At 36.3% G+C, this 27,854-nt stretch overlaps 1 protein-coding gene across 1 annotated transcript in view; it reads right to left on the bottom strand.

The window, feature by feature from the left end:
- Positions 1 to 27,854, bottom strand: part of MDGA2 (MAM domain containing glycosylphosphatidylinositol anchor 2) — a 1,032,651-nt gene that overhangs the window by 247,888 nt on the left and 756,909 nt on the right. The window contains exon 7 of the mRNA XM_066342601.1: positions 13,282 to 13,611. Coding sequence (XP_066198698.1) covers positions 13,282 to 13,611 — 330 coding nt within the window. The remainder of the gene's footprint in view (positions 1 to 13,281; positions 13,612 to 27,854) is intronic.

The raw sequence follows: 27,854 nt of genomic DNA, 5'->3' as shown, positions 1-27,854 counted from the left end.
ACAGAAGTACCTATACAAATGGTGTTCTCAGAATGCAATGAAGCACTCATTGTAAAGTGTTTAGCCCAGCAATAGGAATATAATAAACAATCCAAAAATGTAGATTATGTCTTTTTGTAAACAGGAGTTTTATGTTATATGGTCAGTAATTGACCTTAAAATGTCTCAACACATGGTTATGTTTTGTTTCTTAATTTGAGTATGGTTACATATGTGTATTCACTATTTAAGTTGCCTGCTTACAATTTATGTGCACTTTTGTGCTTTTGTTATGTAACTATAAAAGTTTATTTTTTTAAGTACTTCACCATAGACGATGTAATCTATATTTGTTGTGCTGTAAGTTTTAATGTATACAGTAAGGTTACTATTAATATTTAAATTATGCAATTTAGGACTACACCCCTGATATGTGGTTAAATAGCATTTTAACAACTCAAACTTTGGGTCCACTTTGCTTAAGAAACTAGGACAAGTTGTATTATAGTGAGATGCATTAGAGAATTTTTTTTATCTAGCATAATATTGGAAGAGGTTTTCTTAGGTGAACTGAACATGGTTCAAGCTATGTGCCTTTGTTAGATTAGGGTAAGGCATTGCCCTACTTTTGTGAGTGGTATATACAACAGGCAAACAGGTCCTAACCTCATATAACTCTTTGAAGTGTTGTTCTTGGAGTAGGAGAGTATGTTGTACCCGCCATCTAAAGACAACGTGGTCACATGATTCAAGTACAATGTTATCTGAATCCTTTTTAGAATGTTTTAACACCTCCTTAGAGTTATTTTTTTAAGGTAAAGCTCTTTTTTTTTTTTTTTTTTTTTTTCATTTTTCTGAAGCTGGAAACAGGGAGAGACAGTCAGACAGACTCCCGCATGCGCCTGACCGGGATCCACCCGGCACGCCCACCAGGGGTGATGCTCTGCCCACCAGGGAGCGATGCTCTGCCCCTCCAGGGCATCACCATGTTGCGACCAGAGCCACTCTAGCACCTGGGGCAGAGGCCACAGAGCCATCCCCAGCGCCCGGGCCATCTTTGCTCCAATGGAGCCTTGGCTGCGGGAGGGGACGAGAGAGACAGAGAGGAAAGTGCGGCGGAGGGGTGGAGAAGCAAATGGGCGCTTCTCCTGTGTGCCCTGGCCGGGAATCGAACCCGGGTCCTCCGCACGCTAGGCCGATGCTCTACCGCTGAGCCAACTGGCCAGGGCTTAAGGTAAAGCTCTTATCAAAGGGTATAACTGAATATCAGAATCACTTGATGGTAAAGGGAAATATCCACTCAATGGAAGATGACATAGCATTTTACAGCATGATGCAAACTTTTATAGTGGCACTGAAATCAGCAATTCCAAGATTCAGTCAGGATGTGGCTATAGGAAATAGACAAGCACCTACGCTGTTAGACCTCACCCTCCTTTCTATAAAATGAAAGATACAAGGTAAGGTTTAAGTGTCCTCAATATTTAAAAATGATGTCAATAATTGAGACTTTTATAAATCATTTCAAAGTATTTTATAAAGTAAGAATTTAGGAATTTGCCCAATAATCTTTTATTTAAAACTAGATATTCAAAATTCACAACTATCTCAAATCATGCCATCAAAATCTCAATTGTAATGATTTTCTATATTTACTTAATCTCTTTCTTAACTTCATTGATATCCCACAATGAGGGATAAAAAATTGTCTATGAAAATGAATAAGGCCTTTTTAATGTTAGGATGTATTCATCTGTAAGTAGGTTTTGCACTAATGGTAGTTCTAATTTATATTTTATAGCTTTTGAAGAAATAGCTTTGGTTTAAGACATTTCAAACTGTAAGATTAAACTTAGAAATTACAAACAAATTAAAGCCTTATAATAATTGTTCTATTTAATGACAGAAAATCTGGAATTCTAGAGCGTTGGCTACTACATAGAGCAAAATGGTGTTCAAACTGTTGGTTTATAAATCTAGTCTTCCTGGCTATTTCTATTCATTTCTGTGTGTCTAAGCAGATAACAGTAGATTGGTAGTGTCATCTATGAACAGATTTTTGAATCTTAAGTGTTATCATAATTACATAAGTAGTAAAGGTATAGCACTTCTGCCAGCTCTATCTTCTCCTCTAGTCAAGATCAAGAATAAGTGTTGGTATTATAGTGTAAAATAATATATCCTAATTTATAGTTCATTGTTAACTATAAATTTGATGGGAGACATTTATCTTTCATTTAAATTAATATATTTGTCATGAGTTTTTCTTTAACTCTAATGAACTATTGCTAGTTATAATTTTAAGTGCAAATTATGAAACTAACACTATTCATTTCTCATTAGATTAGAAAAATGTATATTCAGTTGCTTTAAGTAAAATAGTTCCTATATCCCTATTGTTTGCATTTATAAAAGTATGAAGGGTATAGGGGGCATAAATTGGGTATCCTTTCCTATTTCTCACTGACCGGTTCATATCCTAATTTAATCTGGGATTTCCAAAAAGTGTTTAATTCCACCAAGTGAAAAAAATCCTCCACACTTGACACAGTCATCAGACAATAGCTAATTAACCTCTGTTAATCTATAAATTGTAAGAAAGAAACTTTGTTCTAATATTCAGGGAAAAAAGCGTTGGATATTTGAAGATGATATAATATTTGAGGAAAATTGTAAATCCAATGTTATTTCTGTAATTTCATAGATTCAATTTTATGTGAAAAAATTCTAATATATAAACAGGATTAATATTTATTGAACTATTACAGAAAACAGAGAATCAATTTAATGCAGCCAATCTTTACATTTATGTTGTCTCCAAAAATAAGTGGTAAAAAATATTTGTATAATTTCTGCTTCTCAAAACAACATCACGTACTAACAAGGCCAACTAAAAACATTTCAAATATCCCCTCTCACTCCTTTAAATAATCTCTTAGAAAATAAATTAATGTAATTGCTACTTTCTATAAATCTCTATTTTCTTTTATTCTTTCTCCTTTCTACCCACCTTCTCTCCTGCCCTCATCAACTGACGACCCTTTTACTCTAAGGAAAAGAAGAGCTTGCTTACATTATTAAAATCCATGCGTCAGTATTAAAGTATCAGGGACAAATATCATCTTACACATGCCTCTTCATGCTGATGAAGAGGCACTGAAAACTCTAAAGGTCCTCTGAATAAGAAAGTTTTCCATTGGGACTCTCCCTTTTCTCCAGAAATCGAGGAGCTCTTTTTTCTTGATTTCCAACTGATCATTTACCTTCTCCCAGCAGTTCAGTTACCCTCAAGAATATTACAGAAAAGAAAGAAAGAAAGCAACAAAAAGATCTCTAGTTGCTATTGGAATAGCATTTGGAAAACAATTACCCAGCTAACCCCTTTATCCCATAGATGAAAAGTTTTAAGGTGCAGCCAGACCCAAGGTCTTAAGGTGGTAAATTTGGGCATAGACCCAAGTCCAGGGCTCTCCCCCACATTAAACTGCCTGATGTTGGTGAGGCACTCCCTTAAACCGACTTGAGAGCCTTCGTCAACAACTTCACTACCCCTTAATGGAAGAGACGGTGTAGGCACCTCAGCCCCTCATCTGATTCCTATCAAACTCTTCAGCTGAGTAAATAGTTTCCTTCTCCAAACACACACTCCAAATTGCAGGCTCTTTTTTTGCTTAGGTTTCATTTTTTTTTTTCATTCTATTTCCACAAACTCTTGCATAAAGCTGTAGTATAGCAATAAGGAATCTAACACGCAGAAGTGAACTAACTCATCAGATGAAGTTCATGAGTGAGTCTCATGCTGTTCTTATTAGTTAAGCCTTTTAAACCTTTTCCCTTCTCACCTGACACATCCATCAAGTATTCCTTATCCCCACTGCCTTATTACTTCCTAATATAACTTTTCTGCCTTCTCTCTCACAGTTTCTTTAATTGACTCATTGAACGCCTCCTGACAATGCAAACAAAGGTAGTCTACACTGTTGGGAAAACAGAGGAAAAGTTTTCTTTGCCCGATTGATTGACTGTGAAGACTCTGGAATGACTTCTGAAACTCTCCTATTTCTCCACCATTCTTCCTCTGTTTGTCTCTATTTGGAACTCTGCATTCATCCAAGGAACACGCCCCCCAAAACACCAGTCTGATCGCACTGTTTCCTTGAGAAAATTCTGTGGTCACTCAATTACGTTAATGAGATGTAACTACATTCATAGTTTTCTAAGAAAGAGTACCATATAATCCTCACTTTACATCCTACGCAGATAACATCTGCTCTGTGGAGGATTTGCTAATGAGATTCAATAATTTCATCCTTTTTGCTTCTGTAGCACTCTGACACTTTGTAGAGCAAATACTAGACTTTATCTGTTATGAAAGTTTTTCAAGTGTATTCCAACTGGGACATAAAATCCATTATGAATTAGCTACTATACATTTTTATTTCTTTCTATATCTCCTTTTGTGTAGTGGTTGTTGAATAAATACTTTTTTTGAATTGAATGTACACTCTATTCCATAAATTAATCCCAGGATGTGGGTGACAGCTATACTGATTTCTCTTTGCTATATAAGGACTCTTGGAGTTATTTTTACTTGCACTGTCAGTTAACCTTGACTATCGAATTTAAATTTCCAACCCTCAATATTCCTCTGCAAAGGACAGTTTCTTTAGGGCTGAGAGTTTGTGAAATAAAGGTCAGATATACCAAATAAAAGGCAAAAAATACCAATGATGTGAACTGTAAATACAGTGTTTATTTCTTGTGGTGGATTCATTAGGAAACCTTCAAAAGGTTCAGGTCTTTGTAAACTTCTCCCATGTGAACCATCAAATCTTTATTTTGTGTAATTTTAGTAAGTTATCTCTCAGTCATTTAGCACCTTCTAATACGGCACTTGTATGAAACTATCTTCACCCTAGAAACACTCAAGCATGATATTGTGACTATTTGAATGGTTTATATCAAAGAAAACATAGCAAAAAACATAAGCTCCAAAAACCACAATCTTCATCACTGCTACCTGAAGCTAAGTGATAATAATAATAAGAAGAATACAAACATATTATTTGATGTGAACTGACATTTTCTCAAACTCAAGTATGAGTATAAAGATCTTTAGAAAATGTTGATATTTCTGCCATTTCTTTTATTTTAAACAATCTGAATAAAAACCATATTACTTATTCAATCACAGAATCCCAAGCCACTCCCAACATTTCCAGATTGTTGAATTTACATGTCTTCTCTGTGGAAAACCTGTATCACCAACTAAACATTGCAAGACTAACATAAGTGAGCAGAAGAAATAATTGTAAACTCTTAAGTAATTTTAAAAACAAAAAACATTTAATTTAAACACTAAAAACCTACTTTCAAACAGGCAATGTTATGCATAAAATATTTCTGGTAAATTTCTACATAACTATGAATTTATATAATCATAAAAACCATATAGGCTATAATTAATATGATCTTTTACTCAAAAAACAAATGAAAGGAATTAGGTATTTCTACAAGTATGCATAGCCCAATAATTTGTAAGGAGTGTTCTGTGTGCATGGTCAATACAAATAGTATTTTGCAGTTCAGTGTGTCTGGAGAATTTACTAAACATAATAGCAATTTAAGGCTCAAAGTACCATGGTTAAGATATCTTCCAGCCACATTTAGTTTGGGTCCCAAAACTACAGGTGAAGAGAAAGCCTATGAAAAGAAAGTGGGCACAGCTATAGAAGAGGTAACTCACTGGTTTTTAAAGGGACAGTCTCCCTACTGAGACACTACAAAAAACATTATGCTTCTTCTCAGCCCATCTCAAGGACAGATACATAATACTCCTTCCAATATGCACACAACTCAACTGAGAGAGACGTTTCAACTTAGAGGAAATTCAATCTGTATAAACTAGTCTTGCCTGAGACCAGTATGAAAAGTAGCCATTCAGGAAAGAAGAAAATGACTGCATAATCAGGAGACTCTCAAGTTCACACTGTATTTCAGGGGTTTTTTTAAGTTGTATTTTCTTTATCCCCGCAGCCACTTAATTTCAAATGTATAGGGTTGGCAAAAGTAAGTTTACAGTTGTGAGTATGCTAAACAGGTAATTCTTTTATTATTATTTATTTGTATTACAATTGTAAATGCATTTTTGTTCACCCCTGTATATAAAGATAAAAGATAGATGTAAGAGTTCACAAACAGAACAGAGAGAATAGCAGAAAGTCTTATATGTTAGGAATGGGACTTTAACAATTACAAAGTAATCACAAGAATCCTTGCAGTGTATTTCTAGAATCTGGATCACCTTCTCAGACAATGGTCATCTTAATAAGGGTCCCCATAAAATATATAAATAAATAAGGAATAAGGAAAACTGAGATTTTTGCCTCTATCTACAGAAAATATATGAATGTTTTTATAGACAAATAGTTATACGTGGGTTTATCTTAAATTTCCAGTAAGTCTATAGAGTTCAGATTTGTCATTATTTTATTTCTTAATAGGGCTTCATAAGTCTAGGTTAGAGATCAGCACACTATGGACTGTGGGCAAAATATGGCCCAACATATCTTTTGGTAAAGTTTTTTTGGACACAGCCAGGTCCATTCATTTTCTTGTTTGTGGCAGCTTTCCCACTATAATAGCAAAGCAGAATAGTTGTGACAGAAGCCACATAGCATACAAAGCCAAAAATATTGACTAGTTGGCTCTTTATTGATTGCTGACCTCTATTCTTCATCATTAATTTGGAGGTCATGGACTTAATCTCACAATTTTAGAGTCAAGGAAGAAAATGAATTTTTCTGTGTCCAGTTACTCAGGAACCAATTACATAACTTGTACAGCATGGAAGTTTCCTCTGATCAAAGCACTGTCAAGTCTTACATGGGATAGTCTTACTGATGGCTGCCCCTTACAGAAAACGACCTGTCATTCACCGTAGTCATTCTAAGGCTTCAGTTTTAACAGAAGTTCCTGAGTTTCTCTTCTTTCTTAGCTATAAAAAGACAGAGGCCTGTGCCACAGGCAGTGGTGCAGTGGATAGAGTGTTGGACTGGGATGCAGAGGACTCAGGTTCAAGACCCCAGCTTGAGCACGGGCTCATCTGGCTTGAGCAAAGCTCACCAGCTTCGACCCAAGGTCGCTACTCGGTCTGCTGAAGGCCCGTGGTCAAGACACATATGAGAAAGCAATCAATAAACAACTAAGGTGTCGCAATGAAAAACTGGTGATTGATGCTTCTCATCTCTCTCTGTTCCTGTCTGTCTATCCCTATCTATTCCTCTCTCTGATTTTCTCTCTGTCCTTGTAAAAAAAAAAAAAAGACAAAGGTAAATTCAATGACAAAGATATAATCATTTGTCTTTTGCCTTCCTGTTTATTACATATTCTTATTAGTTGTGTTTAGCCCTATATTAACAAGGAGTTTTATTTCATGATCTGAATACTTGTACAGGCATTTACTATCATAATTATAGTAACCAATCAGGTAGCCAGCAGCAAAACCAAAATTTCAAACTAATTTTCTGAAATGATCACCTCCGTGCACCTATTTTTATACTGATGACTTCTGGCTTAATCTTTCAAATCTTGCTTAATTTTTTGCTATATAAAGTGTTTGTGGACTCTAACAAGTTAAGAAAATATCACCAAATTGATATGAGTCTTCCGCTACATATGCCCACCAGATGTCTCACCACAGACCTCTATAGAACACCAGTCTCACTGTTAACATTTTTTAGACATACTGCAGATGCTTCTGAGTTTACCGTAAACCTACAAATTTGTCAGGTCACACAAAGAAACACATGCAAGCTAACAAGCACCCAAGGACTTTAGCATGAAAAAACACTGGAGGAAGCAATGGGATATTTTTCAGCAAGCTTTCTGAAAATTAAAAATCAGGGAAGCACCCAATGAATGTACAACTAAGTGAAACAACAAATGATGCTTCCTCCCACTTCCTCTCTGTCTCTCTAAAAAAAATTTTTAAAAAAGATTTTAAAAATTTACTATACCAATTACATTTATGCAAATGGATCACAACCAGTGACAATATTTTAAATGTTGATTTTGTCCTTTGCTAAAATTTTAGGCTAAAATTCAGTATGTGAAGAATTTTCATTTTACAAAATTAAATTGTAACAATTAAAATTCCAGTTTAATTAACTTTTTTTATTTTAATGGGGTGACATTAATAAATCAGAGTACATATGTTCAGAGAAAACATCTCCAGGTTATTTTGACATTTAATTATGTTGCATACCCATCACAGTTTAATTAACTTTTAATTGATAAATTTACAATAACTACAAATGTGTTTTTTTAAGTTATCTGTAGTCTAGACAGATAAAAATCTAACTTTGGTAATGATAATGATAAAATTAAAATAAGCCAATATAACTTGCTTATGTTAATATTATTAATATTAATCCTACACTAAAAGCAAGAAATAAAGAATCACATAATACCCCTGCGAGTTTTATTCACCTGTATTTTTGCCTCATGTACCATCTCTCCCCTGTCACTAGTGGTACCCGCATTAAGATTTAACTCAAAAATTTAATTGTGCTCACATTGGCAAAAACATTCACAATTCCTACAAAAGTCTGATAAATTTAAGTACAGCTTCCATCCCACTATATACTGGGCCTTATTTCTAAGTCCTCTGACAACTAAAATATCTGACAACTTTGCTTGCTCCTTATGGACAAGGCCTATTTGTCTGTCATCATATGACATAGAGCCAGATATATACAGTTCATTAACACAATAAAATAATTTACAAGAAATATAAATTCTAAAATGATAAGGCAATAAGTGTTGACAATAAATGGTTTGCATGTTTACAGATTTAAGAGGCAAAAAATGTTACTAATGTTGAATCAATGTGAAGACATAATCTAGCATCACAAATATCATAGTTTTATTATTCAACCAAATGCATGAGGCAATTTCCAAATTTCAATTAGGCTCTTTCTTTAAAGTTTTTCTAAAGTCAAACCACTATATTTTAAATATGCTAGCAATTATGCAAACTAGGATTGACCTTCCTGATATATTTTATATTTCAATTTTAAAAGTCCTCAAAAAATACCTAGATGTGTCTCTGTCATTTAAAAAAATAGTTTTTAAATTGTATTAGGCAGAAGTGCCTTTAAGGTACCTCTTCCTTAGTTTAGTATGTTTTATATATGTCTCTTAAAACACAGTAACAATTATGATTCAATGTAAGATTTTTATATAGAAAAAAGTTCATAACATTTTTAATGTTTAAACTTTCTCCAAAATAGTTTACATTTAACATAAAAATATGTTAACACATAAGGAAACATCTGATCACTTGTCAACTCTATGTTCTTTAAAGTAGTAATAATATAACCAGCAACAGCCAAAATTTAAGAGGTCCCCAGGTATTTATGTCTTAACAGTAGTGCCCTTTTCTTTTACTTCAATTGCCCAAAATGTGGGAATATTTTTCTGAATCCTATATAACTGAGAATTAATATAGTCCAAGATTTTTCTTTATGCTTGTTCATTCTCATTGTTTAAACTTTATCCCCCAAATATCTCTATATTTCATACATTTCAATGATACTTGAAATAGTCTTCTATTATGTGGAATAAAAATAATTTTTATTTATACTCATTGATCAGATAATCTCAGATCTATAGATCTTTACACTGTGCTTTGGTATTTTACTCTACTATAAGAAAAATGAAACACCAAAGCCAATTTTGGCATAAAAATAGAATGTCATGCCTGGCTGGATAGCTCAGTCGGTTAAAGCATCATCCTGAAGTCAGAGTTTGCCGGTTCAATTCTCGGTCAGGGTCCACGCAGGAACAGGTTGATGTTCCTGTCTTTCTCGTGCTCTCTCCCTTTCTTTCTCTCAAATCAATAAAACAAATAATCAAAAAGAAAAAAAGAATGTCATCACCTTCAGTAACTCATCCTTTCTTTTAAACATCATCTTCTCCAAGCCTCTCTATCAAAATGCCATCCCCTGTGCAGGCCAGCCCCATGAGCAAGCCACCTGTCAGACACTCTTGGAAGGGTCCTGTGCTTGTTTTAATGCTCATTTGTTGCCATCATGAAATTCATAACAAGTACTGAATAAGGCTCCCACTTTTCTTTTCACTGGACAGCATAAGTTATGGAGCCAGTCCTACTATCAGTAGTGAGAACACATGCATCATAGTTTTAACTGGTCTACTGAATGACCTTATACAACAAAAGCAGGAGGAGGCAAATCACATGCTTATCCAGAGAGGTAACAGAAGAAGGAAAAAAAACTTAAGAGGAAAGCTATGTGCACAAAGTTCAACTCTTTAGTTAGTAATTAATTATTAAGTACCTACTAAGTGCCGTGTGCTGCACCAGGTGCTGAGCTTACAATGAACAATAGAGCACAGGTCCCAACCTGGTGGAGGTGTCACTCTAGCAGAGACAGGCAGTAACAAGAGTCTGTCTGTGGTGGGCAGGGTAGAAGATGAGAGGATTTGGGAGGAGGACTTAATATATCTATTCTATCTAAAATATTGTTACCTTTAGTAACCAGACAAAATGATCACAATTTTTTTTTTTTTTTTTTGTATTTTTTTGAAGCTGGAAACGGGGAGAGACAATCAGACAGACTCCCGCATGCGCCCGACCAGGATCTACCCGGCACGCCCACCAGGGGCAACGCTCTGCCCACCAGGGGGCGATGCTCTGCCCCTCCGGGGCGTCGCTCTGCCGTGACCAGAGCCACTCTAGCGCTTGGGACAGAGGCCAAGGAGCCATCCCCAGCTCCCGGGCCATCTTTGCTCCAATGGAGCCTTGGCTGCGGGAGGGGAAGAGAGAGACAGAGGAAGGAGGGGGGGGTGTGGAGAAGCAAATGGGCGCTTCTCCTATGTGCCCTGGCCGGGAATCGAACCCGGGTCCCCCACACACCAGGCCAACGCTCTACCGCTGAGCCAACTAGCCAGGGCCTAAAATGATCACAATTAAATTTTAATGTTGCAAGTAAACTCTTATTACTAAGAGGCATTGCTTGAGTATTTTTTGCTTTATGATTGTCATTTACCTTTTTGGATATTTGAAAATTTCATGAATCACTGTTGATTATCTTCTCTACTTTGTCATTTACATCTACTTTGTCAGTTTCAAATAAGCAATATGACTAACATATTTAGAAGTGAATGCTTGTGAGTGATTATATACTGCTTTTTTCTTCTCTCCATTTTGTGCTTCCTATTGTGTATATGAACTGTGCATATATATATAAACTGTGTTCCCATCAGACAAGTCTGGATAAATAGGAGCTATTGTGTCAATGGTTCTGAAAAAGTAATAAAAAAGACAAACAACCATACAAAGTAATGCTTATAATTAAGTATATTATAGATCAATTCTGGAAAATTGACCCTCATAAATAAGGTCCAAATGATCTTGGACCTTACAAAATTATTCTGACTCTTATAAGAAATATCATATGTGGGATGTCACCGAGGACACTGATGAAGGCAATTCATGGATATTTGTTAATTTTTGTTTGTTTGTTTTGTTTTGTGGATATTTGTTAATTTAATGAATACATACAAATGATGACTGACTGGACATATCAACAGCTTTCCATTAGATATCCTAAAAGGAATTCACCTCCTAGTGATGGCACCAACTTTGAGATATAGGCTAGATAAAAAATAGTTATTGTTGCTGTTGTTCATCTAGAAAAAGACATATGTCCAAAATATATCTTCCATTACTCTGACCACCTTTTACCTTAATAGTGGTGATAAAAATAGAATAACCCTGCCCTGGCCAGTTGGCTCAGCGGCAGAGTGTCGGCCTGGCGTGCAGGAGTCCCGGGTTCGATTCCTGGCCAGGGCACACAGGAGAAGCGCCCATCTGCTTCTCCACCCCTCCCCCTCTCCTTCCTCTCTGTCTCTCTCTTCCCCTCCAGCAGCGGAGGCTCCATTGGAGCAAAGATGGCCCAGGCACTGGGGATGGCTCTGTGGCCTCTGCCTCAAGCGCTAGAATGGCTCTGGATGCAACAGAGCGACGCCCCAGAGGGGCAGAACATCGCCCCCTGGTGGGCATGCCGGGTGGATCCCGGTCGGGCGCATGGGGGAGTCTGTCTGACTGCCTCCCCATTTCCAACTTCAGAAAAATACAAAAAAAAAAAAAAAACACACACACACACACACAAATAGAATAACCCTTAGAAATAATGCAGAATGGTGAAAAGTAAGCACATTTGGTCAACTTGAAGTATGGAAGTCTCTTCCTCAAGGAGTAAAATCAATCCAGTGCAATTTGAAATCATGAGAACACACAAGATCACAGGTCAATCTGTTAACATACAGGAGTCAGGAAGCTGTCTGACTGGAAAAGGAAAGTCAGCTATTTAAACTTCCTCAGAACAGAGTGTCTGCTGACTACATTTGTGCTCTCTTTTCAGTAAATATTATTCACCCTAAGATTATATAAGAAAAATCTTACAAGGCAAACTAGTTAACAAGCTGGGAAATCCAATAAAGCGACTTTGGAGCTCCCCAGGCACATACTGACTGCTGTTCACAGATCACAAGGCTCACACATCCGAACAGTGAGGCTACTGTATCCTCCCGTACAAAGCCCTGTAGTCTTGCTCATGTACAGATGTGCATTTAATTGAGAGAAAATTGATAACATGTTTTTATTTTCAACCCCAGAAGAAGAAATTTCACTGCAGTATATTTTTATATTTAATCATTCTCACAGTGAAGAGATTCTATCATAAGGTGTTTTTTTTTAAATATATCTGATTACAACTTCAACATTTTTATCATTAGTTTTTGTTGGTGGAAAATACATTTCCTCTATCTTATATTTGAATACTCTTAAGTTTTCTCTCAATATTTTTCTTAGGACTAAACAGTTTCTGTTAGTTTAAAATTTATGATAATTTTCTTAACTTTTTAGACATCACTTGTTTAATTTCATTAATATAATTCTAGGATGTAAAAAAGGATTCTAGTTAATAAAATAAAACAAATAAGTGGGTACTATTTAACTTAGAAGCCTACATCCATCAAACAAATGCTATTAATTTTATTTGCTCTATTTCTGTAAAACTTCATGTAAATCTAAATCAAAATAGAACTAACAATGTCTCTTACCATGATATTTATTGGGCATTCAGAGGGTTAAAATCTGGTTTTAAGAAACTTTTAAAAAATAAGAACATTCTTAGGTTGACTGACGACTAATACATCTGCTATATGTTAAAAAAATTATTCTCCCATAAACATCTTTTGAATCATAAATATGCTTACCTGTGCTGCTGGATATATTAACATCAATACTGATATCAGATATTCCTCCTCCCTTCAGGGATGCTACACATGTGTATGTCCCAAAATCCGTGAATTTTAAATCAATGATGTCCAAGTTTGTTGTTCCTGGAGAGACATCTGGATCAGTCTGTGTAATAACCATCCGCTCAGAGCTTCGTAATGGACGACCATTTTTAAACCAACTAAATGTTAACTCCTCAGAAGGAACAGCTTCAACTTGACAAGATATTTTCACCTCACGCCCAATCTGGATGTTGTCATCTTTGTGATAAGGATCTGGTGTGATCCAAAATCGTCCTTTTTTTAATGCTAAAACATAAAAATTCCATAAGTAATTAGTGTTACTTTATAATGTTAGGGATTTTATTCACTGTAGGTAATTATCTCTAGGCTGAAATAAAGTAAAACAAAGTAAAATAAAATGTATATATGTTTCTTGATTATTTCCAAGTAGTGTGCATATCAATAAATCTTATTTAGGTAATCTTGACATGATCTAAAGACCTAAGTCTTGAGAGACTCAAATCATTAATTTTAATCATTTAGATTATATTTTTCAGTGATATAAAAAATGCTATAGGCCCTGCCCGGTTGGCTCAGCAGTAGAGTGTCGGCCCAGTGTGTGGAAGTACGGGGTTGGATTCCCGGCCAGGGCACACAGGAGAAGCACCCATCTGCTTCTCTACCCTTCCTCCTCTCCTTTCTCTCTGCCTCTCACTTCTCCTCCTGCAGCCAAGGCTCCACTGGAGCAAAAGGTTGGCTTCGAGTGCTGAGGATGGCTTCATGGCCTCCACCTGGGGAGCTAGAATGGCTCTGGTTGCAGCGAAGCAATGCCCCAGATGGGCTGAGCATCACCCCCTGGTGGGCATGCCAGGTGGATCCCGGTCAGGCGCATGTGCGCGTGTGTCTGCCACCCCCACCCCCACTTCTCACTTTCGAAAAATACAAAAAAAATGCTTTAAATATATATGATACTTAAACATTGTTGCTATTTAATTTTGAATAATATATCCTGTTGATATAAAATCATTATGAAATAAAATTAAGAATAATAACATAATAAACTCAATTCCTGACATATATCATTCCTCAATGATGGCACTTCTTAAATAACTCGAATATTATACAAATTTCATACTAAAGAAAAATTTTCAAGATTGAATAAACCTTGGAATCAACATGCTGACCAAAACCAGTTTGTAAGAATTGAGTCAGTTAAGGTCACGATGCATTTTCATATATTAAAAAACCTAAGTTTAAAAATAATTTCTTTTTCAAAACATTGCTGTCACTTCTCTCCGCCACCCTACATAGATATTTCTTGTTGAAACTTTGTGCTGGGCTCTCTTGTGCATGTGACCAAAAAACCTCTTAGCAGGTGGCTTGGAAAACCTGCCATGTTTCCTAACCGCACTGTTGTCTGGGGCTAACTTCAGTGCTGTTCCACAGCCTGGGGCAGGAGTGATGCCGACCAAAGGCTTTCAGGGGAGCTTCTATTGGCTTCCCTAGGGCGCCAGTTCTGAATTTGGAATTATACCATGGGACTCAATACAGAATAGAGTTTCCTCCTTGTCATGGTAGTGATTCCTTATACATACTTCCTCTTGTCTAACAAACTACCCATTTTCCTCTCTCTTAAAATCATTATTTTAATATTTTGATATGAAGCATATGTAGTAAAACAATTATCAGAATAAAAATTGTTCATTCACTTTTACAACTAAAGCTAAATATATAATGACAATAGCACAAAATATGTGAATTTAGGGAACCTGTATATACTGGAGACCTTCTAACTGCACTTTGGGTAACTTTTCTTAAATTGAACCTGATTTTCCTCAATTGGCCTAATAACGGCCCAGAAATACCAAGAAACTCTATTAAACTATGTAAGAATGCACTAGAGATGAATACATTTTTTTTAAATATTAAAAATTTTTGCTTTTAACTTTCTTTATTTTGGAGCCCCGAGGATTTTATCTGCTTTCTTGTTTGCATCTTAGTGAGGAGAAATAAACAAACATCAAAAACGTTTATTTATTTATTTTTATTCAAGAAATATGTAGAGTGCTCCTGTTCAGGATTAGACACCAAAGCAAGACCTTTATTACTTGAGATGAACAAAATAGATAGGACTTTGACCCTAAGATGTTTCAAATTGTGTATTCACAGATTACAGTCCAATATATCTGCCTAACACTTATAATACTTATGTCAAGAAAAACGACCCACTATATAGATGTGAAATTTATAAGCTTGAAAAGTCTCAATCTCAGAGAATGATCCTCCAAAATATTGTTTAGAAAATGCTCTAAGTTGCAATCTTAATGAAAACATCATAAGACAAATATTTAAACCACATTCTTCTATTGCTTGTCTCCAAAATAAACTGGACTTTATGAACCTTAGTTGTTCTTAACTATATATTTATCAGTATGTGACTCTATGATAAAACTTGAAGAAATTATGGCATTATGTTACCTACAGTCACATTTATATTTTAACAGGCACCAAAATGTGAGTTTTAGTAGAAAGACAAATGCTGAAAATACCTGTATCTGGCTACTACACTTAGTAGATAACATTTGGTATATATAAATCAAATGTAATTGAAGTATTAAAGCACAAAATATATTTTTCTTTAAAAACAATTCACAATTCTTGAAGTTTAAAAATACTTGTATATTAATTCAACAATAGTTATATAAGAGGGCACATTTAGAATAGATTTAATTCCAAAGTTATGTGTTGGTTGTTATATGCTTATACAACAAAAATTCTTGATGTTTCAGTCAGTGATTAATATTGATTTACTAGGCAGTTATGTTTTCTAGCTCTGTATTCTGCATAGTGATACATTACAGTAATACTGATATTGAGAGAACTTCAAACTCATCAGACAAATTATGTTTTAACTAATTTGTTAACTAATATTAATTCAAAGCTACTGATAAAAAATGTAAAATTAATATCTATATCATTTTGTGTTGTGGACTGTTTTATTCATGAAAAATAACTGAAAATTCAAAATAAAAAACAGTAAAGATTACAATTCTAATCATCAGTAAATAAAATTAAAAGATAGACAGATAGAAACATCAATCTTTCCTGTATGTGCCCTGGCTGGGGATCGAACTGCAACCTTTGTGTATCGAGACAGTGCTCCCAACAACCAAGCTATCCTGCCAGGGTTATAATTATATATATATATATATATTTTTTTTTTTTTTTGTATTTTCCTGAAGCTGGAAACGGGGAGAGACAGTCAGACAGACTCCCGCATGCGCCCGACCGGGATCCACCCAGCACGCCCACCAGGGGCGATGCTCTGCCCACCAGGGGGCGATGCTCTGCCCCTCTGGGGCATCGCTCTGTGGCGACCAGAGCCACTCTAGCGCCTGGGGCAGAGGCCAAGGAGCCATCCCCAGCTCCCGGGCCATCTTTGCTCCAATGGAGCCTTGGCTGCGGAAGGGGAAGAGAGAGAGGAAGGAGGGGGGGAGGGGTGGAGAAGCAAATGGGCGCTTCTCCTATGTGCCCTGGCAGGGAATCGAACCCCGGTCCCCCGCACGCCAGGCCAACACTCTACCGCTGAGCCAACCGGCCAGGGCCTATAATTATATTTTTAATAGAAAGCAATATAAGCAAGTGAACTTTTAACAATAAACTAATTTGTTGATTTTGGTATCAAACAACTTTACAGTTTGGTCAAAGTCATACATATTAACCTTTCAAATGTCAGATTCTAAAAAGGATAAGGACAAGTGAGTCTTGAAAGTGAGCTAAAGTTAAGGAGTCTCAGAATAATTAACATGAATCATTTGACTGAACAGCTATCTCTTTCATTTTGTTTTATGTTATCGTATAATAAAATACCTGGTTTTTCCTACAGAACAGAAATGTTCTAGGAAAAAAAAAAGAAGTGTGTCCCTGTGTACCTAGCTATAGAAATAGAGGACATTTAAATTTATTTGATTTTCTAATTTACTTTGACTGCTCAGAAAACTAAGAGCATAGCTATGTAAGCTAGGCACAGGTATATAAAGAACTTGAAATCTAATACTAGTTTTCCATTTCTATGTGGTCCAGTATTGGCACTCTAATTTTTATGAGACACATGCAACAATTATAAAAATAGGAGAAGAAGGGAGGGAAAATGGTGATGGGGTAGGTGTATGTTACAACTCCCACCTCCCAGAACTAAAGTGGATTACAACTTAACTCAGGAGCAATCATCTTGAAAAACCAACTTTGGACTAAACTAAAAAATCTATAATCAAGCATTACCAAAGGAACCACACTGAGCTGGTAGGAAGGGCAGAGACGTGGAAAGGGCTGCCCCGCTCCCAAGAGTGAGAGGCAGCCTGGAGGGACTTGCACTATGGGGTAGGTTTCCTGGAGAGTTGTAGGTCCTCAGCCCAAGGACTGAAACCCCAGCCTGGAGCCCCAAAGACTAGAGGAGGAATACGGACAGTATTTAACTGAAAGAAGAACTAGGTTACTGTTCGCAAGAGGGAGACAGACTCTCAGACCCAGGTTCCATTTTAAAGGGACCGGGCAGAAAACCTCATTCATAGCCACTTAGCTGGGGCTCCAGGAGTGGGGAGCACTGAGAGAACTGGAGTTTTGAGAGGAGAGTGTAGTCTCAGGGACACAGGAAGAGACTGTGGGGGACAACCACCCTGACACCTGTACGGGGTCACTCCCTAAACCTAAAGTCGCCATTTTTGTGGGAGAACCAAGCTAGCAAAGGGAAGCAATTATCCACCCAACAGAAGCTCTCCTCCTCCAGTCAGTACAGAGAGACACTTAGAAAAAGGGGTGCTTCAGGCACACTGGTTTTAAGTGCTAAAATCTGGGCTATATGGCACCCCCAACCAGCTGAGTACCCTCAAAGGGTGGGAGGGCCTAGATGCAGCGGCAGCTGCTAGCACATTGTCCAAGAGGCATACGAGGGATAGTCTGGAGAGGCAGCCCGCATGCCCATGGGGGGCGGAGCCCAGCAGCCTGAAAAGGGGGGGCGGAGACCAAAGAGGCATCCTTCATGCCCATGGAAGGCAAAGCCCAGAGAGCCAACCAGAATGCCCATGGGGGGGCGGAGCCCAGAGAGGCAAGGAGTCCCCAGCACCCATAGAGCAGACTGAGCTCCCGCCCACAAGCCAGTGCGTTTAGCTGTGCAGGTAGCAGAGTACCCAAGGAGGTGGAGGCAGCAGGTGGATGGTGGAAAGACTACACTTCAGGAATAGAGAGGTCACACACACTGGCCAAGGGTAGATAAAAGCCAGCCTAGGAGTGCAGCTGATATTTACAATGGCATCAGGGCACAGCTGAGGCAGCCATAAATTCTGGATTGCCTGTAGCTACAAGAAGGTTGCTAAGGGCTAGTCAAAAGCAGTGACCGCCACTGGTCTGCACCATGTTCCCACCAGGGAGTTCCAGAGCTGGTACATCCAGTGGCGAGATATGAAGGGCATCAGCCCAGGACCTAACAACCCTAGTTAGAGTGGTATCTTAAGAAAAGGCTCCTCACACTTGACCCAGCTAAGGCATAGAAAATGCTGTCATAAACAGCAAAAAGAGTAGTAGCAGCAGATAAGTAGCCCACAGCAGATTACAAATAGCTGAACCCAACACAAGAACATCTAGAAACAACACTACTGAAAGCTGGAGGCAGACAACACCAACCCTATACTTAGCTAGCTACACAAACAACAGATTTAAAGGAGCAGTCTATACAGAGACAAAATGGGAAGACAGAGAAATGCAATTCAAGTGAATCAATAAGAGAAATCCCAAAAAATAAAACTGAATGAGATGGAAATAAGCAAGATACCAGATGCAGAGTTTAGAATAATGATTGTTAGGATGCTCAAGGATCTTAGAGCAAAAATAGATGGATATAATGAGCACCTAAACAAAGAGATAGCAGGCATCAAAAAGGACATTGAAATCATAAAAAAGAATCAAACAGAAATGACAAAGAAAATCAGAAATGAAGACTACACTAGAAGAAATTAAAAGCAGGCTGCATGAAGCAGAGGACTGAAACAGCAATTTAGAGGTCAAGATAAGTGAAAGCACTGAAGCAGAACAGCAAAAAGAAAAGAGGATCATAAAGTCTGAGGAAACTCTAAGAGAGCTCTGTGAGAACATGAAGAAAAGCAACATCTACATAATAGGGGTTCCTGAAGAAGAGAAAGAACAAGGAATAAAGAACCTGATTGAAAAAATCATGGCTGAAAACTTCCCTAAATTGATGTAGAAAAAAGTCACATAAGTTCAAGAAGCACAGAGAATTCCATTAAAGAGGAACTCAAAGAGACCTACACCAAGACACCTCATAATTAAAATACCAAAGATAAAAGATAAAAAAAGAATACTAAAAGCTGCAAGAGAAAAGCAGTCTATCCTACAATCCTACAAAAGAATCACCAAAAAGATGACATCTGACTTTTCAACAGAAACACTTAAGGCCAGAAGGGAATGGCAAGAAATATTCAAAGTAATGCAAAACAACAGCCTACAACCAAGTCTTCCTTATTCAGCAAAGCTATCATTTAAAATTGAAGGAGAAAAAAAAAGTTTCCCAGAAAAAAAACTTCAAGGACTTCATTACAAACAAACCAATGATACAAGAAATGTTAAAAAGCCTGTTGTAAACAGAACAAAGGGAGGGGTTAGTAAAAGAGGAATGTATATTTAAAGAATAAAATGGTAATAAACAATACATATCAATAATAACCTTAAATGTAAATAAATGGATTAAATGCTCCAGTCAAAAGACATAGGGTAGATGTAGATGCATGGATAAAAAAACAGGACCCATCCATATACTGTTGACAAGAAACACACCTCAAAACAAAAGACACACATAGACTAAAAAAAAGCGATGAAAAAAAATATTTCATGCAAATGGAAATAAAAAAAAAGCTGGTGTAACAATACTTATATCTGACAAAATGGACTTTAAAACTAAGGCTATAGTAAGGGATAAAGAAAGTCACTACATAATAATAAAGGGAGCAATCCAACAGGAAGATATAATCATTATAAATATTTATGTGCCTAATATAGGAGCACCTAAATATATAAAGCAGATTTTGATGGACATAAAGGATGAGATCAACAGCAATACTATAATAGTAGGAGATTTTAATATCCCACTAACATCACTGGATAGATCCTCAAGAAAAAAAATTAACAAAGAAACAGTAGACTTAAAGGACACACTAAACCAACTGGATTTAATAGATATCTTCAGAACCTTTCCCCCTAAAGCAACAGAATATACATTCTTTTCAAGTGCTCATGGTACATTATCTAGGATAGACCACATGTGAGGACACAAAACGAGTCTCAGTAAATTTAAGAAGATTGAAATCATATCAAGCATCTTCTTGGATCACAATTGCATGTAACTAGAAGTCAACTATAATAGAAAAACTAAAAACCACTAAAACACTAGAAAAATAAATAGCATTTTATTAAATAATGAATGGGTTAATGATGAGGTCAAGACAGAAATAAAAAATTTCCTTGAAACAAATGAAAATAAATATACAATTCAAAATTTATAGGACACAGCAAAAGCAGTACTGAGAGAGAAGTTAATGGTATTACAAGCATACCTTAAGAATCAAGAGAAAGCTCAAATAAACAACTTAACCCTGCATCTAAAAATAACTAGAAAAAAAAAACAGCAAGTAAAGCCAGAGGAAGTTGAAGAAAAGAAATAATAAAGATCAGAGTGAAAATAAATGACATAGAGGCTAAAAAAAATTACAAAGGGTCAATGAAACCAAGAGCTTGTTCCTTGAAAAGTTAAACAAGATGATGAACCTTTAACCAGATTCACCAAGAAAAAAAGAGATAGGACTCAAATAAATTAAATTAGAAATAAGAATGGAGAAGTAACAAGTGACACAACAGAAATACAAAGTATTGTAAGAAAATAGTATGAAGAATTATATGCCAAAATATAAGACAAGCTAGGTGAAATAGACAGATTCCTTGAAACATACACTATTTCAAAAATCAATCTGGAAGAATCAGAAAACCTAAACAGACCAATTACAACAAATGAGATAGAAACAGTTATGAAAAAACTCCCAGCAAACAAAAGCTCTGGGCCAGACGGCTTCACAGGTGAATTCTACCAAATATTCAAAGAAGAACTAACTCCTACCCATCTCAGGCTATTTCAAATAATTCAAAAGAGGGTGACTTCCTAGCTCCATTTATGAGATGAGTATAATTCTGATTCCAAAATCAGGTAGAGACAACACAAAGAAAGAAAACTATAGGCCAATATCCCTGATAAATTTAGATGCTAAAATTCTCAACAAAATATTACCAAACCAGATCCAGCAATATATGATCAAGTGGGATTTATTCTGGGGAGACAAGGCTGGTACAATATTCACAAATTAATCAATATGATTCATCATATAAACAAAAGGAAGAATAAAAATTACATAATATTGACAGATGCAGAAAAAGCATTTGATAAAATCCAGCACCCATTCATGATCAAAACTCTCAGCAAAGTGGGAATACAGGGAACATACCTCAACATGATAAAGGCCATCTATGACAAACCCACAGCCAACATCATACTCAATGGGCAAAAATTAATAGCAATTCCTTTCATATCAGTAACAAGGCAGGGATGCCCCCTTTCACCACTCTTATTCAACATAGTACTGGAACTCCTAGCTACAGCAATCAGACAAGAAGAAGAAATAAAAGACATCCAAATTGGAAAAGGAGTAAAACTATTATTATTTGCAGATGATATGATATTATATATAGAAAACCCTAAAGTCTCAAAAAACTACTGGACCTGATAAATAAACTCAGCAAGGTGGCAGGATATAAAATTAATATTCAGAAATTAGAGGCATTTTTATACACCAACAATGAACTGTCTGAAAGAGAAAGAAAACAATCCCCTTCACTATAGCAAAAAATAAATAAATAAATAAATAAATAAATAAATAAATAAATAAATAAAGTACCTAGGAATAAATTTAACCAAGAGTGTTAAAGACTTGTACTCAGAAAATTATAAAACATTGATAAAAGAAATCAAGGAAGATACAAACAAGTGGAAGCATATTCCATATTCATGGATAGGAAGAATAAACATCATTAAAATGTCTATATTACCCAAAGCAATTTATAAATTCAATGCAATTCTTATTAAAATACCAATGACAGCTTGACCTCTGGTGGCACAGTGGATAAAGCATCGACCTGGAAATGCTGAGGTTGCTGGTTCAAAACCCTGGGCTTGCCTGGTCAAGGCACATATGGGAGTTGATGCTTCCAGCTCATCCCCCCTCCTCTCTCTCTGTCTCTCCTCTCTCTCTATGTCTCTCCCTCTCCTCTCTAAAATGAATAAATTAAAAGAAATTAAAAAAAATACCAATGACATACTTCAAAATATAGAACAAATATTCCAAAAATTTATATGGAAACAAAAATGAATACAAATAGCCTGAGCAATCTTGAAAAAGAAAAATAAACTGGGTAGTATCACACTTCCTGATATCAAGCTATACTACAAGACCATTGTACTCAAAGCAGCTTGGTACTGGCATAAGAACAGGAATATAGGTCAATGGAACAAAACAGAGAACCCAGAAATAAACCCACACCTTTATGGATGATTGATATTTGACAAAGGAGGTAAGAGCATACAATGGAGTAAAGACAGTCTAACAAAGGTGTTGGGAATAATTGGACAGCTACCTGCAAAAAAATGAAGCTAGACCACCAACTTACACCATTCACAAAAATAAACTCAAAATGGATAAAATACTAAAATGTAAGTCATGATACCATAAGCATCTTAGAAGAAAACATAGGCAGTAAGCTCTCTGACATGTCTCACAGCAATATATTTGCTGATTTATCTCCAAGGGCAAGTAAAATAAAGGATAAGATGAACAAATGGGACTATATCAAACTAAAAAGCTTTTGCACAGCTAAAGACAATATGAACAAAAAAAGAAAAAGACAAACCACACAGTGGGTGAACATATTCGACAATACATCTGATAAGGGGTTAACAATAAAAATTTACAAAGACCTTGTAAAACTGAACAAAAGGAAGATAAATAATTCAATCAAAAAATGGGCAAAAGAAATGAATTGACACTTCTCCAAAGAGGACATACAGATGGCCAATAGGCAGATAAAAAAATGCTCAACATCACTAATCATCAGAGAAATGCAAATTAAAACCACACAATGAGATATTACCTCACACCAGTCAGAATGGCACTCATCAACAAAACAACACATAATTAGAGCTGGCGAGGATGTGGAGAAAAGGGAACCCTCCTGCACTGCTGGTGGGAATGTAGACTGGTGCAGCCACTATGGAAAACAGTTTGGAGATTTATAAGAAAATTTAAAATGAAACTACCTTTTGACCCAGCCATCCCACTTTTAGGAATATATCCTAAGAAAACCAAATCACTGATTCAAAAGAAAAAATTCACCCGCACTGTTCACAGTAGTGAAGATATGGAAACAGCCCATGTGTCCATCAGTGGATGAGTGGATTAAAAAGCAGTGGAATATATACACAATGGAATACTACATGACTGTGAAAAAGAAGGCTATTTTACCTTTTGTGACAATATGGATGGACCTGGAAACTATTATGTTAAGTGAAATAAGCCTGGCAGAAGAAGAAAAATATCATATGATCTTGTTCATTTGAGGAATCCAATGAATTATGTGAACTGAGGAATGGAATAGAGCAGAGGCGGGATGAAGTGGACCAAAGGGAAAGCAGACAGAGGGAAAGGGGATGAGGGGATAGAATCAGATGAGGGAAATTATATATACATAACACAGCGTTATAGAAAGCAGGAAAGTAAATACTGCAGGAAAGGGTGGAGGGTGGTGGTGGGATGGGGGCAAGGGGGATGTTGAGGGGAACTCAGGGGTGGGGGGGATGTATTCAGTGGGACACCTGAATCTATGTAAACACAATAAATTAAAATCAATAAAAAAATAGGAGGTGATAGTATTAGGCTCCCTCTGAGACCCATTGTGAGAAATAGCTTATTAGCAGTAGTGTAAAGCTTTGGAAATATAAAGTGTTTAATAAAGTTGATCAACTGGGAAGTAGGTTCCTTCATTTATAATTAAACACTCTCTTTTTCAGTGAACAATTTATAGTAGCTTGTGCAATGTTAATTTAAAGTCATTTCCTGCTACTGGTAAGATTTCACGTGCTTAAAATCAATCTGAGATTAGTACCAGAGTGTAACAGAGATACAATAGTGCATAACAAGACTGTAAAACTAAAGCAATTCTATGAAAAAAGGGAGGAGAAATCCCTTTCCTCAAATGAAATTTCTTAGTCTGAATATTGAAAATCCCCGAACACCCGCCTAAGAGAACATTAGATTTAGCTTAATGTATCATAAATTGTGATGGATGAACCTCAAAACGTACTTGTTTAGCCAGGCAATGCATGTAAAGAATTGGCATCATGCAGAGACTCTGTTCCAGATAATCAGTTTAGAAAACATTGCAATAAAATCCATAGCCTTCATTTTTTAATGAGAAACTGAATGCAAACTTGACCCACACTTACGTTAGAAATGTTATTCTCAAGGACATTCTAAATTGCACTCGGTGAAGTGCCTTTACTTTGAGATTTACAAAGGCACTGTGGGAATGGAATTAAATCTATGTATAAAAACAAGGGCACTGCAGAGAACCAGGTAGGGCTTGCTGCTGGCCTTACCCTAGAGAAAAAAGTGGAACTCTGCCTGTAAATGTCTACAATTTCAAAGAAAACTTCCATTACTTAAAATTAGATTTCTTCTTCAGTTTATACCTGAAGGAGAGACCATTAGCTTTGTAGATGTCTAGGCTATGGCTTCCAGGAATACAGACTCAATGCACATAAAGGCAAAGACGAGGCTGTCAGATTGTATGTTGCCTGTAGCTACAGACTTCAAATTATAAAATTTTTAAGTCTGATTGTCAAATTCTCTACCTTTTATAATAAAATAAAATTTGTAAATAGAACAAAAGGACACTAGATTCAGTGACATTAAAATATTCTAAATTTTAATGAGAAAACATTTCTTTGGAGATAAGGTATATCAAGCATCAGCTTTTGAACTTCTGCTAAGAATCCATTTCAGAAAGAAATTTCAGAGTGACTACTGTCCACCATTCCTCATAGATATATCAGTTAAAAGTCTCTATATATGTCACTTCTTATAATTTCATTTAGCTTTTCATCAACATAGAAAAAAAACTGACAAAATCTTGCTGAGGGAAATATCTAGAAATCATTAATAGTGCAATCAGATAAATAAACATTGATTTTCTATTCATTTTTTTCTGTTAAAGACAATAAAGTATTTGATAGTATCATCAGTCCCATTGGCTGCCAATTGAACAAACAGTTGAAAATAGAGTACTGCTCATCTTCATTAGTTATTAGAGAAATGCAAATCAAAACTGCAATGAGATACCACCTCACACCTGTTAGATTAGCTATTATTAACAAGACAGGTAATAACAAATGTTGGAGAGGCTGTGGAGAAAAAGGAACCCTCCTACACTGTTGGTGGGAATGTAAAGTAGTACAACCATTATAGAAGAAAGTATGGTGGTTCCTCAAAAAACTGAAAATAGAATTACCTTATGACCCAGCAATCCCTCTACTGGGTATATACCCCAAAAACTCAGAAACATTGATACATAAAGACACATGCAGCCCCATGTTCATTGCAGCATTGTTCAGAGTGGCCAGGACATGGAAACAACCAAAAAGCCTGTCAATAGATGACTGGATAAAGAAGATGTGGCACATATACACTATGGAATACTACTCAGCCATAAGAAATGATGACATCGGATCATTTACAGCAAAATGGTGGGATCTTGATAACATTATATGAAGTGAAATAAGTAAATCAGAAAAAAACAGGAACTGCATTATTCCATACGTAGGTGGGACATAAAAGTGAAACTAAGAGACATTGATAAGAGTGTGGTGGTTACAGGGGGAGGGGGGAGAGGGAGAGGGAAAGGGGGAGGGGGAGGGGCACAAAGAAAACTAGATAGAAGGTGACAGAGGACAATCTGACTTTGGGTGATGGGTATGCAACATAATTGAACGACAAGATGATCTGGAGTTGTTATCTTTGAATATATGTATCCTGATTTATTGATGTCGCCCCATTAAAAATAAAATTATTAAAAAAAAAAGAAAATACAGTACTTCAGTAAAGCAACTGAAGAGATAATAAAAAATGGTATCATAAACTGTCTTGTTGTAATTAGATGCTTGTCTTTCTCCTCAATAGGAATGTGAACCCTTGGAGAGTAGGCCATGCCTTAGCCTTCTTTCTTGTCCCCAAATTCTGAATCTGATTCCTTGTTATAGTTGGTATTCAATAGTTTTGGTAGAATTTAATTAAATTTGACATTTCAAAGCATTAACTCTATGGATTCCAGTTGATCCCATTCAGTCGGATATGTTCATATTAATTCTGTTTTTGCTTGCTTTGGTAGTCTTCTGTTCTGAGATCCATAATGGGAAATCAGACAGGAACAAAGAGATTTGATGACATCTAATATTCAGGAGTTTTATTGTGGGAGCAGAATAATACTTAATGAACAAAATATTGACATAGGGATATATGTAAAGAAGATGCTACTGTACAGAAGAAACTCATGAGATCTCATTCCATCACAACTACTGACTAACTAGTTATGTGTCCAAGTCATAGATCAGGGGCATCAGCTATCCAATGTGTTACCTGTTACTCAGTCCTGCTTTGTAATAGAGACAGAATTTCATGCAGAAGGGCCTGTGTACCTGCTTTGCAGCTCAATTGATAATCATCTCTAAGGAAATATGGAAGAAGGAAGAAAACTGCTACCTAAGCACAGTGATCTGAAATAGTATTTGTTCCAAAGCCTGTTTCAGAAAGTGGATAATAGTGTAATGTTTAAGAAAGCAGAGCGAAGACAGTTGGGGGATTGGCTATATGAGTAAAAGTTTGTTTTTCTGCAGAACTCTTCAGAACTTTGAACATGCTAACAAGCACATTGCAGTACTCCTAGAGGGACTGATAGCATTTAAGAAAAACCCTTTGTCTGTGGAGCATATTTCAGGACTAGTATCCCACAGAATAAAGTAAGAGAATCTATCTGTTGATGAGCACCATTGAAAAGACTCTAATATTAAACTTCATTTTTTTTTTCTTGTGCCAGAGACAGAGAGAGGAACATATAGGGACAGACAGAAGGGAGAGAGATGATAAGCATCAATTCTTCATGTGGCACCTTAGTTGTTCATTGATTGATTTATCATATATGACTTGATGGGGGTCAGGGCTACAGCAGAGTGAGTGACTCTTTGCTCAAGCTGGCAACCTCAGTCGGAGTTTTGAACATGGGTCCTCCATGTTCCAGTCTGATGCTCTACCCACTGCGCAACCACCTGGTCAGGCTGAACTCCGTTTTTCATGTTTTAGACCTTTCCATATGAGTATCACAAAATAATC

The sequence above is a fragment of the Saccopteryx leptura genome, chromosome 6 (assembly GCF_036850995.1).
Source record: "Saccopteryx leptura isolate mSacLep1 chromosome 6, mSacLep1_pri_phased_curated, whole genome shotgun sequence".
Lineage (NCBI taxonomy): Eukaryota > Metazoa > Chordata > Mammalia > Chiroptera > Emballonuridae > Saccopteryx > Saccopteryx leptura.
This window is presented reverse-complemented; position numbering and strand designations above follow the sequence as displayed.